The sequence below is a fragment of the Camelus bactrianus genome, chromosome 9 (assembly GCF_048773025.1).
Source record: "Camelus bactrianus isolate YW-2024 breed Bactrian camel chromosome 9, ASM4877302v1, whole genome shotgun sequence".
Classification (NCBI taxonomy): domain Eukaryota; kingdom Metazoa; phylum Chordata; class Mammalia; order Artiodactyla; family Camelidae; genus Camelus; species Camelus bactrianus.
In genome coordinates, this window is record NC_133547.1 from 33,984,610 (window position 1) to 33,996,769 (window position 12,160).

Below are 12,160 nucleotides of genomic sequence, written 5' to 3' on the forward strand. Positions count from 1 at the left end.
AGAATTGGGATAGAAATCTTTTGATGTATATACCTTTTAGTATCTTTTGAATTTCAAACTGCTTAACATATTACCTTGTCAAAATGTAGAAGACTATTAGGCTCAAAGTAACATATGAAAACAAAGGTGAGAGCAAAATCTTAAAAACAAAACAAAAACACTAACATTTAAGTAGGAATGGAGAAATAAGGAGCTTGCAAAGGGGACTGAGAAAAATGGAAAAGTAGGAGCAAAACCAAGAGAAAGTCAAGTCATGTCTTGAAAGCCAGTTTCAAGGAGTAGTCAACTATGTCAAAAAAAAGACAAGAATTCAAAACTATCCTCTGGAGTTCTCAGCTACTAAATAATTGTTCAAAAGAGAAATATTTCAGAGGAATGGAAGATTCAGTTGTATGAGTCTTGAGACATGAGCGGAAGTGGGGGACAATAAAAGTATACTTTTCAAAAAGCTTTGGAAAAGAAGAGATAGAAATAATAACTATGGGGAAAAGAGGTTTAAAAGAGGAGAGCTTTGAGAATGGATACTGCAGTTGACCCTTGAACAAGTTGGGGTGCCCACTCTCCCTGAAGTCAAAAATCCCAGTATACTTTATAATCAGCCCTTCATACCCATGGTTCCTCTATATCTGCGGTTCAACGTACCTTAAATCAAGTAGTACTGTATTATTTACTTGTTGAAAAAATTCACATATAAGTGGATCTGTGCAGTTCAAACCCAAGTTGTTCAAGGGTCAACTGTGTTTGAATATGGTTTCAGACTAAGAGAAGGATGTTAATACAGATCAAACATAAAGAAGAAAGACTAACTGATGAGAGTAAGGTTCTAGAGGAACAGAGGAAGAAGTGTGGGAAAAACCATCTAGATGGCATTACACTTGAAAAGGAAGAGAACCTCATCTTTCTCAGTCACTTTCTAAGACTGGAGGGAGGACAGATTCAGATTTAGAGTAAGGATAAACAGGATGTTAATAAAGGTAATAGGTGATGGCCTCATTTTTCTCAATGCAGAGTTCTTTCCTGTCCTCTCTGGTCTCTCCAATTGTTTTTAGAAAAAGAAATACTTAGAAAAATCATAGCAACCAAAATTAACATTTAGCTAGCACTTACATTTGCAAAGTACTTTCAAATATATCATCTTAATAAATGATACAATTTTAATAGCCTTCCAATTGTCTATTATCTCCATTTGACAAATGAAGATATTGAGGTTTAGAGAAGTTTGGAAATGAATCTATTAACAACTCATATTTATAAATACTTTTGTGCCAGACACTATGCTAAGAACCTATAAAGTAGGCAATTCTGTCCTCTTTAGATAGTAAGAAACTAAGAAAGGCTTATCTTAGGTCACATGTTATCATGTGACAGAGCAAAGACTTAAAAGCCAGGTCCAATTCTATAAAACTACTGATTTGTCTTTATTCTCCAATAAGATTTAAGTACATTCTAATTGTCCTTGATCACTAATTAGAGACGAACATTCCTATCATCTTGAACTCAGATACTCCGGCTCCATCCTAATAAACTGGAGCCAACAAATCAAAGCTGGTCATTAGACACAACTTTTATTTCAATGCATGGCCAATTCAAGTAGCAGTCCTTCTTTAAGATTTTAAAGCAACTCTGAGACCTTCAGAATTCCCTTGACTGTGAATCTTACGTCAGAAGACCTGAAATTCTCTAAGTCACCTTTTTCTTTGGAATACTTGATAGACCAGACAATTCTAAAATCCTGTCCCTCCTCCTGTAACATGTCCATCCATCTTTTCATCTTAATTTACAGTCTACTTGAAATTTGACAGTGAACCTGAATTTGACCCCTCCTCCAAAATCTGAGCCTTTAAACCAGAACCAGCTAAATGTATGACATACTAGCAAATTCTATGGCTACTAAGTCCCAGGCTCACTCAACACACCCAAGCGTATGGGTATAAGCCTTACTAGGAGATGTCTAATTAAAGGTGAGACCTCTCTGGATAAGATACAGACAGAAAAGTGATTACCATTCCCTATGGAAATACTTCAAAGGGATAAGCTTTCAGCTTGGTTCCTGAATACATAACCAACTCATTAAGGCTGTGTCAGCACCTCATTAGCAGTCAACTCAGAAAGGACTTCTTGGCTATCTCATGAAATAAGGGATTCTGATAACTATCCCCAGGAGTATAAAATAACTTTCCTATTTATTGGAGAAAGCCACACAATTAGACTTATAAAATAAGAAAAAGCACTCTTCCATTTTCCAAGTCACTTGGTGTATGATTTTCATTCTTGTACTCCTCAAATTCTTAATGAGCTGGGGATGTGTTTTAAAGGTTTCGAACAAACAGACCTACATTTTCAATTTAGCTTAACGTAATAAAAAATCTGCTGTTAGATAATCGTTCGTCCCAGCAGGCTGCAGAGCCTTAAGCACCTACCAGGGCTTCCTTCCCTACAGTCAGGACTGAGGTATAGGCTTCCAGATACACTCGGCTGCAGCGTCTTACAACTTCCAGGCCCTTGACAGTGATGTCCTTGGCATCTCCCAGGCCCAAACCGATCAGGTAAAGCATTTCAAAGTTCAGGAGGGGGGCGACTGCAGGACGAGATGAACAACAACAAAAAAATCAAGTGACACGGAGGATACCTAAAATCTAGTGATGAACACGATAAAACCAAAGTAGCACGAGGAAGGACGGCATGTCACAGTGAGGTTTAAGAACCTTACAGCACTCCTCTTAATTAAGGATTGGAGTGTTTTTAAACAACCCTACCCGCTTTCTCTCTTGTTACACAAACCTAGGAACAGACAATTACCCGTCGAGAGAATCGTAGTTTGGTCCCTGTCCTCCCCAAATTCCCAACCTCCGCGGTCGTCTGCAAGCAGCTGCCTACGCGGACGACCTGCGCCCAGCAAGGATCCACGCCGCCGGCCTCACCTACGGTGCCGTAAAGCGCCGGCGCTTTACTGCACTTTACGACTAGCTGGAAGGGATGGCTGCTGGCGGCTTCTGGCGGGAAGACCCAGTCCCTCCTGGACTTAGGGTGACCTGCAGGCTGCAGGGGCGGGGAGGCGACAGGACAGCCGGCCGAGGGGAGTCCGACCAGTGCCCCCAGCATGGCCCTTGGGAAGGGAAGAGGCCTGCCCACGATTCCCCTAGCCTGTGCCTTAAACATCCCCAGCCCGGGACCGGGTAAGTGCGGGAGCTCTTCGCCCGCGGAGAGCCGGCCCCACGCCCTTCCCCTCTCCTCCGCCAGACACTCGAGGAGGTGGTGGGTGGAAGGGATTTCCCTAATCTTCCCTGGGATTGCCCAAGTGCATACATTCCCATCCTCGCCTTTTCTTTCGCCTGCAGTGTAGCCAGCTGCCTCCCTGGTGAGGTGTCAGCTTGGCAAACCTGGTGTTGAGTGTTGGTTCTGATTTCCCAGCGGGGCAGTGATTCCTCGGGTTTATCCTAAGACTTCATTCTGGAGGGCCCCAAGGGGCGTGACTGGAATCTGCCTCAGTCATCCTCTGTCGGGAAGCCCAAACCCGCCTGTGCCTAGAGAAGTGAACTTTAAGAATGCTCAGGGATTTCAGACCTCGCCCCAGAGCTTCCACAGGGGGAATTCTTATAAAGTGGTTTGTTACGTGTTCCAGTGTCGAAATGATTTGCTTTGACTGAATATGCTCTTCCTAAGGTCACTAATGACCTCATCCAAGTTAAAAAGACAGTTTCCTTTGCTTATCTTAGTAGACGGTGTTGATTATTCAGAATTTTCCTTGTACTTCTCCAACAATGCTTAGTATCTTTTTTGCCCAACTCCTCTTCCTTTAGCCTTGGCTTTATCTTTTCTCCCCGAATTCCATCCACTCTTTGGCCTTCTCATTCTACACTCTTAATGATCAGTTCAGTCCTCTCTCATATCCATCCGTTCCTCACACAATAAACAAAAATAAACTCAAAATGTATCATAAGTGTAAATGGAAAACTTAAAACTTTCTTCCAGAAGAAAACAGGAGAAAAATATTTGCGACCTTACTTAGACCAAGATTTCTTAGGTGCAACACCGAAAGCATTATGTAGAAAAAAAGAAAAAGAAAAAAATTGTACTTCAACAAAATAAAAACTGTGGTCTTCAGAAAACACTGTGAAGCCACACAGTGGGAGAAAGTATTTTCAAAACATGTATTTGATAAAGGAGTTACATCAAGAATATATATTAAAAAAAAAACTCTCAAAACACAATAATAAGAAAGCAATTTAATATTTTTAAATGGGAAAATAATTCGAACTAACACATCCCTAAAGAAGATACATGAATAGCAAGTAGAAAAGATGCCAAACGTCATTAAACATTAGGGAAATAAAAATTAAAACCATGATGAACTCTTACTTCACACCTATTAGAATGGTTAAAATTAAAAACAAACGCTGAATATTCACTCTTCATTATTTCAGGTATCTCTGATATTCTGCTGATTCAAATTTCAACCTCCCATTCAGTACACCCCCTTGGCATCCTATATTTAACTTTCTGCTGGAAATCTTCTAGATAACACAGAGGCATATCAAATCCAACACATCCAAAGCGGAATCCATCATTTTCCCCTTTCAGTTTGGCCTTCCCTTCTGTATTACCTACTTTGATTGGAAGGCATTGTCATCTATGGACTCTCACCCAAGCCAGACACGTGGAAATCACCCCACGTTTAATCTGACAATCTGCTGGTCTTTCTCAATAGAAACCATACTTACCATCACAGTGTTACTTCAGGTCCTCATTATGTCACTCCTGCAGCTGCACCATGGTCTCTTCTCCCTCACATTCATCCTTCTCTCAAGAACCAAGGAGATCTAGCTCAGATACAATCTGAAAATATCACTCTCCTTCTAAATCCTTTGGAGGCCAAGAGAAAGTCCAGGTTCCTTAACATATCCCACACAGGTGGCCACTTCAGCATGTAATACCCACTCCCTTGTTCTCCTGCCTAAACCACTGCTACTCATTCTTTTTTTTTAATTGATATATAGTTGATTTACAATGTTGTCCTAGTTTCTGATGTATAGCATAGTGATTCCATTAATACATATATATTGTTTTTCATATTCTTTTTCATTATAGTTTATTACAAGATACAGAGTATAGTTCTCTGTGCTGTCCAGTAGGACTTGCTGTTTGCTACTCATTCTTTAAGACTAAACTCAGGAAGCAGTCCCAAAGATCCCTACACCAGGTTAGGTATCTCCTTTTATTACAGTAACACTCCATGTATGTGCTTATCGGTCAATTTAAGTGTTTTGCAGTTATCCATTTGTAGGTCTTCTTTACCAAACCATCAATTTCACGCAGTCAGGGACTGTATTTTATTTATATTCTCATCTCTAAGGCTAAGCACAGTGTCTGGCACAAGTACGTATTCAGTAAATCTTTGTTAAATAAGTCATTAACCACTGCTAGCTGAGCAATTTCTTTGAGTTATGATGTCTTTCTATCTTTACGAAACGTAGGAAGTGGTATGTTTTCAATGACTACCAAAAAAATCATCGATGGAATTATCAAACATAAATATGCCTTGCTTGTGACACTTTAAAAAGTCATTTATGTTGATCACTTAACTGAACCTATCAGAAAAAAAAAAGTCGTGTATGTTGAAAGGCTATGACACATGTCACATGTACTTCGTATACACGCTATTTGGTTGGTAAATTTTCCAACGTATTGATCATTTCTTAACATGTTTTAGTTTTCAGTTTTCTTTGAATAATTTCAGGTAGTTTCACAGGGAAAGGACATTGCCAAAGAGAATAATGAGTAATCCAAATGAAGTTACACTTTATTTCCTTTCAAGAAATCTATATTGAAAATGAAGTTAGTCTGGGCAGGTAAAGAAATATTGTATTTTTTAGATACAGAAGTAATTTCAGTTTTTACTTTTCAAAACTCAGTCAGAGGAATTTAGTTTCACTATAGAATTTTTAAATACACCTTTCTGCCTGCCTTCATTTCTCAATAGGAGAGTGAATTTGGAGGACTTTTCTGGAGGCAGATAAAGTAAAGGTGTTACAGCAACCTTTTTTGCTCCCTGACTCGACACGTATAAGGCTTGCCTAATCTTTTTTGCAGAATTATTCTGTGTAATTTGGATGTTTCTCCCTTGCTATTTAAAACAGTTTTCAAATATAATTGCATTTCCCCAACAGTTTATCATTAAAAATTTCAAACGTACAGAAAAGTCGAAACAATTTTACAATAAATATATGTGTAGCCACCTCCTAGGTTCTACAGTTTTAACATTTTGCTGATTTACTTGATCACATATCCACCCAGCCATCAACCCCTGTTATTATTCTGATGCATTTCCAAGGGAGTTGCAGACATAAGTACACAGATCATATTTTGCGTGAAAGATAAACCACCTCATCTAGGTAACAGGTTAACAAAACATATATACCTAAGCTAGTAGCTGATAAATGATACTATTTCTTCACCTAATTTAGGCAGGGCCTTGAGGATTTTGCTTTAAAACAATTTCAAATTAGTTTTTATTCAATATTAAACATTATTTTGATGATAAAGCACATAGAATACATATTTATTTCTTATGTCACAGCAAATTTGAAATTTCATATTTAGCAGAAGGAGAGGGATGGTTATAGAGAACCATAATTCTAGGGCAAAAAAAAAAAAGAAGAAGTAAAAGCCTTTTTAGTTTAAAGAATAACAGAGATTAATGAGGCCTAAAGAGTTTTCTGCTTTCTATTTCTCCTTTCATGTAAGACAGTGCCAAATCATCCCTGAGGGTGAACATTCATGCTTTTCCTGAAAGATCTTCAAGATGTTTTTATAACCTTTGTTAGTAACTCATTTTTAGTACCCTCATTGTCAGAAAGTCTTTCTAATATCTAATCGGAGACCTTCAAGCGGCAGTCATAAAACGTGAGAGATACAGATAGTCATAAGAGGTTCATACTGATGGCTTTTCATTCCGTTGTCATAAACACCTCGTATAGTAGTTTTATTGTAAAGTGATAGCAGCATAGTTGAGACACTGCACTACATTGTGAACAAATTGTGATTACCTTACATCTAAAAGAAGTCATCTTTCAATTTTCCTATTTGAGCTCATTGTGTGTCTATTGAAAAGAAGACATCAGGGCTTCTGGGTAAACTCCATCTGACCTTATAGTGAATAGAGAATATTCTTTTACTCTGAAGCTGGCCTAAACTACATGTTTCCAGAGGTTGCCTCTTTGTTAGAGGACCTTGATTAATATTTGTAGAGCTTAGAGACCCTGAATTGATTGTCATTTTTCTAACGGTTCACAAATAAGTTATAATTAAAGATGGCATTGCTTTAGGAGAAGGAGTTATATTTACTAAGATAAAGAAAAGTTTTGAAGTTACTTGATTATGCATTGGCTTACTTGGGGGGAAAATTAGTTTTATTTTATTCAGTGATCTTACTCATCTACACATTTTACGTTATGTGATCATGTGAAATGCTAATAATATTTTTAAAAATCTATGTATTCATAACTATTTTCTGTGAAAAATATGAAATTTTTACTGTTGTCATTAACCTTAGCTTAATGGATTGGAAGAGTAACCATGTGGACTATGTAAGAAAGTCACCTACAGCCCTATGTTTTTGTGTAAAGTTGCTCCCTCAGATGTTTGCTTATGTGTGTAAACTCTTTTTCTTTGTTTTTAACCTATTTTTATACGTGGCAGTTCCTTCCTCCAGAATCTATTGCAAAAAAAGGTAGAATCAGGGATACATAGTTTCACTCTTTCTTTGCTTAAAAAACTACATAGTGCCCTTTTAAGAGTTATTTAGGGAAACATCAATTAGGCAAGATTTGGTGGGAGAAGTGGGGTGGTTTCTCTTTCACTCAAAAGCCAAAATTCTTAAAAGTGGTCTATCATGCCACACCTGCCCCCTAACTGTACCACTCCTTTACTTCTCTGACCTTGCTTCTTGCTGTTCTCCCCACCCCCACCTCCACCCCCACCCCCCACCCCACCCCCCAGCCGCAGATATCTTTGTGGCTCTGGCTCCACTTCTTTGAAGTCTTTGCCCAAAAGTTACCTCCTCAGTGAGGGCTAACCTGTATAAAACTGACACTTCCAATCATCTGCTTTCTTCCCATAGCACTGTTCACCTTCGAATATAAATGTATAATTTACTTATTTATTATGTTTATTGTCTGTGTCTTCCTAGACTATAAGCACCACAGGGGCAGGAATTTTGTTGTTGTTCCATTTGATACATGAATGTGAAACACCTAGAGCAGCATTTGACACATTTGCCCAGTAGATATATGCTGAATAAATGTACACCTACATATGGTAGTTTATTATAAATAATTTTTTTTATTTGTAAGGGAAGAGCTGTGCAGAGAGAAGTTTGCATAATGTTTTAAGAACTCAGATTTTGGTGTCATTCAGACCTTGATTTAAGTTTAGATGTTTCTACTCAGTAGCGCATTCCCTTTCTAAACCTCAGTTGTCTTTTATCTGTGAAGTAGAGACTATAGTAATACCATCCCTCAGAGGATTATTGTGGGGATAAACTAAAGAATACATATAAAGGGCTAGCATAGTGTCAGTTAGTAAAGACTCAATCAACACTGCAGATATGGAGTTTGAAACTAATTTGATAGTTATCTACAGTGTCCATCAGATTGTAATACGTATGCACCGAGGAATGTATGTGCCTAAAGAGTACAGTTGTGCCCAGAGAGAATACCCGTGGTCAGGAAGCCCATTTACTCTGGCTCCGGTGCCAGTCACTGTGTGGGTTTGGATTGGTTTTGCTGTCAGTGAAATGCATGCTTCCAGCTAGATGATTTCTAAGATATACTGTAGATTCAGAAACTTCCTTCTGTAGGGGAAGTGGGTTAGACTGGAAAAAGTACTAGATTGGGAGCCAGCCTGGGCTCTTTGCACGTGTGGGCCTTTGCTTCATACTCCTAAACCCCAGTAAGTCTCTGTCATTGTTCTCTTCTTTTCCTGCCTTCCCTCCTTTAACAGATATGAAACAGTGAGCAATGCAGTAATTCCGTAAGCCAGAAAATTAGCATAACCACGGTATAATTTTTTTAAAAAAAACATTTACGTTATCATTAAATGTGTACACTAATAAACTGTATAGCCATTGAGTTATTCAGATTTAGTAATATGGTCACTTAATGATACCTAGAGACAGTGATTTTTTTTTCTATGATAAATCTAGAAACTTTTTAAACCAAACTTAAGCCCCTGTCTATATCAAGTTTGCAGAATTTCCACAAACTTAATTTCCTTGGAGTGAATTTGGTTTGCATTTTCTAAGTCTTAGGCAGACATAGGGTATAATTCATCCTAACCTTATTTCCTTGCATTTTGTTTTTTTGGCTTTTTTTTGTTTATTTGGCTTTTTTTGTTGTTTTACAGTATAAAGTTTTCTATTGGAACTGAGTAGCATTGTTTCTTTGCAGTGATTTTCAACATGTTGCTATCAGAGCTCATTAAATTTTCTGAAAATAATGGCTTCTTGGGATCTAGACTCAAAAAGAATCTATTTTAATCTTTTCTTTGCTCTGGCTATTGCTTCTCTTCAGAAGTTCATTAAATAATACGCACTTGATGAAATTCTAACAGTAGTATCAGAAACATTGTTTACTCCATGAATACCAATTGCAGAAGCAGTAAAAAGCTGTAATTAAGAGCCTGGGCTTTGACGTCAGACTACAGGACTTAAATTCTGGCTCTTCTTACTAGCAGTGTGACCTTAGGAAAGTTCCTTAATCTTCAAATATATTATGTGTAAAATGCAGATAAAAAAGGTACTTGTCTCATAGGACTGTGTTGTGGATTAAATGAGGTAATACTACATATAAATTGCTCTGAACAGTGTCTTGTACTTAGTAATTGTTCAAGTCTTAACTGTCATTATAAATGTTACTACCTTTAGGTGTTTTGTGAGGATTAAATGTGATAATGTAAATAAAGTATCTATCAAAAGGCCTGCAATGTAATACACAGTTAGCATTATATGATATTGTTACCAAACAAAGGTTTTTCTCTGGCCAGTTGGTTTTACAGTTTCTATGTGTCCAAGTAAAACTGCACTTTAAGGCCATTCTCTCCTCTGCCTTCCACACACCAAAAAAGTGAATTTGCCATTAGTATATTTGTACTCAGAAAATAGGGATTTCTAGACTAAAAATCAAAGCTTTTAAAAATTATAATGTAGCTGAAATATTATTTATAATGAAAGGAAGCAAACATGGCATTAATAACCATAAAAAAGGCTTAAATATTTTTTCTTGAATAATGATGTGATGATATATTTCACTTCCTAGTAATTTTGGTCTGTGGCCAATTAATCTCCATCAGTAAGTTGGGGGTGTTTGGGGACATAGCTGTGTGAAACTCTGTGGCCAATCCTTTTCTTAAAGAAGCTGTAAGCATTCTTACATAGCAATTACACTCCGAGACATACTAATACTGGTATTTGTATCACTTAATATTATTTTTTTCACTTTCCTGTTGTCTGGGCTCCTGCCTGGTCTCCCTGTGTTTAGAGTTCAGTAATAAATTTCCTTGCTTTTACCTAGTTCATCAGGACCTGCGTCTCTACTGTGTTATTTCAAGACGTTGAGCCATACAACTGATTTCAGTCTTCTAAGAGACTTGATGATTTCTTGCCCTCGGACCCATCTAGAGCCCTACAAAGTTAAGTACTCCCCTGTCTGAAACTGTCAGGGTCACAGTACTTTTGAACGGGTTGTGCACTGACCCACTTTGGGAAGTGCCATTTACACAGACTACATAAACCTGCCCAATTGCAGGTGGTGGCCCAGTGACCAGTTTACTATTTCTTAAACTGTTGTTCGCCTGCCATTCCCCTGCTTGGATGGGTACCCTGGATCTTGTGTTACTTGATTTTTTTTGTTTTTGTTTTAAAGTAATATTATATGCCATATCGTTGTGTGCTAGAATAGCACTTTTAAAGAGTGGTTTTCAGTGGACAGGATATGCTGAGATTCTTGCCCAGGGTTTGTAGTCTTCATTACTTATTTGATCTTATCTGCTGTGTATGTTGCTTCCGGTTAACTTGCCTAAGCTTTCACAGCCATTCACCGCTCAATGTTGTATCCGCTTGGAATACTCCTTCTCGACTTTATGTGATAGGAATCTTCTCCTTTAAATTCTAGTCTAGAAGCCCCTCATCTATAGTATCTTCCCACCTCACCTGAGCTGTAATTTGTTTTCTTTCTTCCTCTCTTCATTTCCTTTAATGTTTTATTACTATTGCTTGTTATTTCTCTAGTTAGACTATAGATGCAAAGGGCAAGGGCAGTGTTTTACTTGTCTGTACCTTCTCTGTAACACCTATATCCGTGCTTTGCTCAGGATAGGTGCTCAGTGAATATTTGTAGAACGTCTTGGTAAGAGTTCTGCTTAACAGGAACAGCAAGTACAGATACGCTTAATGGAACTGGGAGGGGAGGCTAAAAACAAGGAAGTGATTTGGTTAACTATTGTAGTGATTTGTGCATGAGGTGATAATCAGCCTGGAATCTACTCTATGCCAAAATAAGTTGAGATGTGTTGATTATATAAATCAATGTGAATGACCGTTGAACATAACTGAATGGGGGAGGGGAGGGCAGGGATTGAGTAAAACCTGTTGGTGATCCAAACTGTAAACTGTTTCTTACTTTTATTTGTTTATTATTTATTACTTGTTATTTATTTGTTTCTTACTTTTAGATGTTTATGTCAAATGTCAGGAGAATAAAAATAAATTCAGATCTAAATTAACAGTACTCTGCATTCACTTTAATAATGTTTAAAACCACAAAGAAATAGATCCTAAAAAAAAAGCTCTCATTTAGTCTTTTTAGGACTATCATAACATTTGATTGTTATAAACATGAAATCCAGTTTTTGGTGAAATTCAACAAAACTAGAATAAGCTGTGGGATTTTCTTCCCCTCTTGTAACCAGCTGAACACAGGAATGAATAGGCATAGAGAGAGTTGAGATTATTATTCCTTTCTGCAGATTACTTGGAATATGTTTATACCTTTCTCCCCAGAAGCCCCTGAGAGCTTGATTTACTTATTTCTGATAGATTCTTGCACATTCATGAGTGTCCATCGCATGCAGAGGTTTGGCTTAATTCCTTCCACAATTAGAGGCC

General features: G+C 37.7%; 1 protein-coding gene and 1 long non-coding RNA gene across 6 annotated transcripts in view; one reads left to right on the forward strand and one right to left on the reverse strand.

Annotated features, from left to right (window-relative positions):
- Positions 1-2,949, reverse strand: part of DPH5 (diphthamide biosynthesis 5) — a 39,037-nt gene extending 36,088 nt beyond the window's left edge. For 2 of the 3 annotated variants that reach the window (XR_012509153.1, XM_010950456.3), the window contains exons 1-2: positions 2,800-2,949; positions 2,421-2,578 (exon numbers count right to left, since the gene is read on the reverse strand). Coding sequence is in view for 2 of the 3 variants with exons in the window: in XM_010950456.3 (XP_010948758.1) it covers positions 2,421-2,555 (135 nt within the window). In the remaining variant the exon portion in view is untranslated. The remainder of the gene's footprint in view (positions 1-2,420; positions 2,579-2,799) is intronic. The other variant, XM_045513265.2, reaches the window with a different exon arrangement.
- Positions 2,950-3,041: 92 nt separating this feature from the next.
- The window catches only part of LOC123615513 (uncharacterized), a 168,872-nt gene continuing 159,753 nt past the window's right edge, over positions 3,042-12,160 (forward strand). For all 3 annotated transcript variants that reach the window (XR_012509154.1, XR_012509155.1, XR_012509156.1), the window contains exon 1: positions 3,042-3,176. This is a non-coding gene — a long non-coding RNA (uncharacterized LOC123615513). The remainder of the gene's footprint in view (positions 3,177-12,160) is intronic.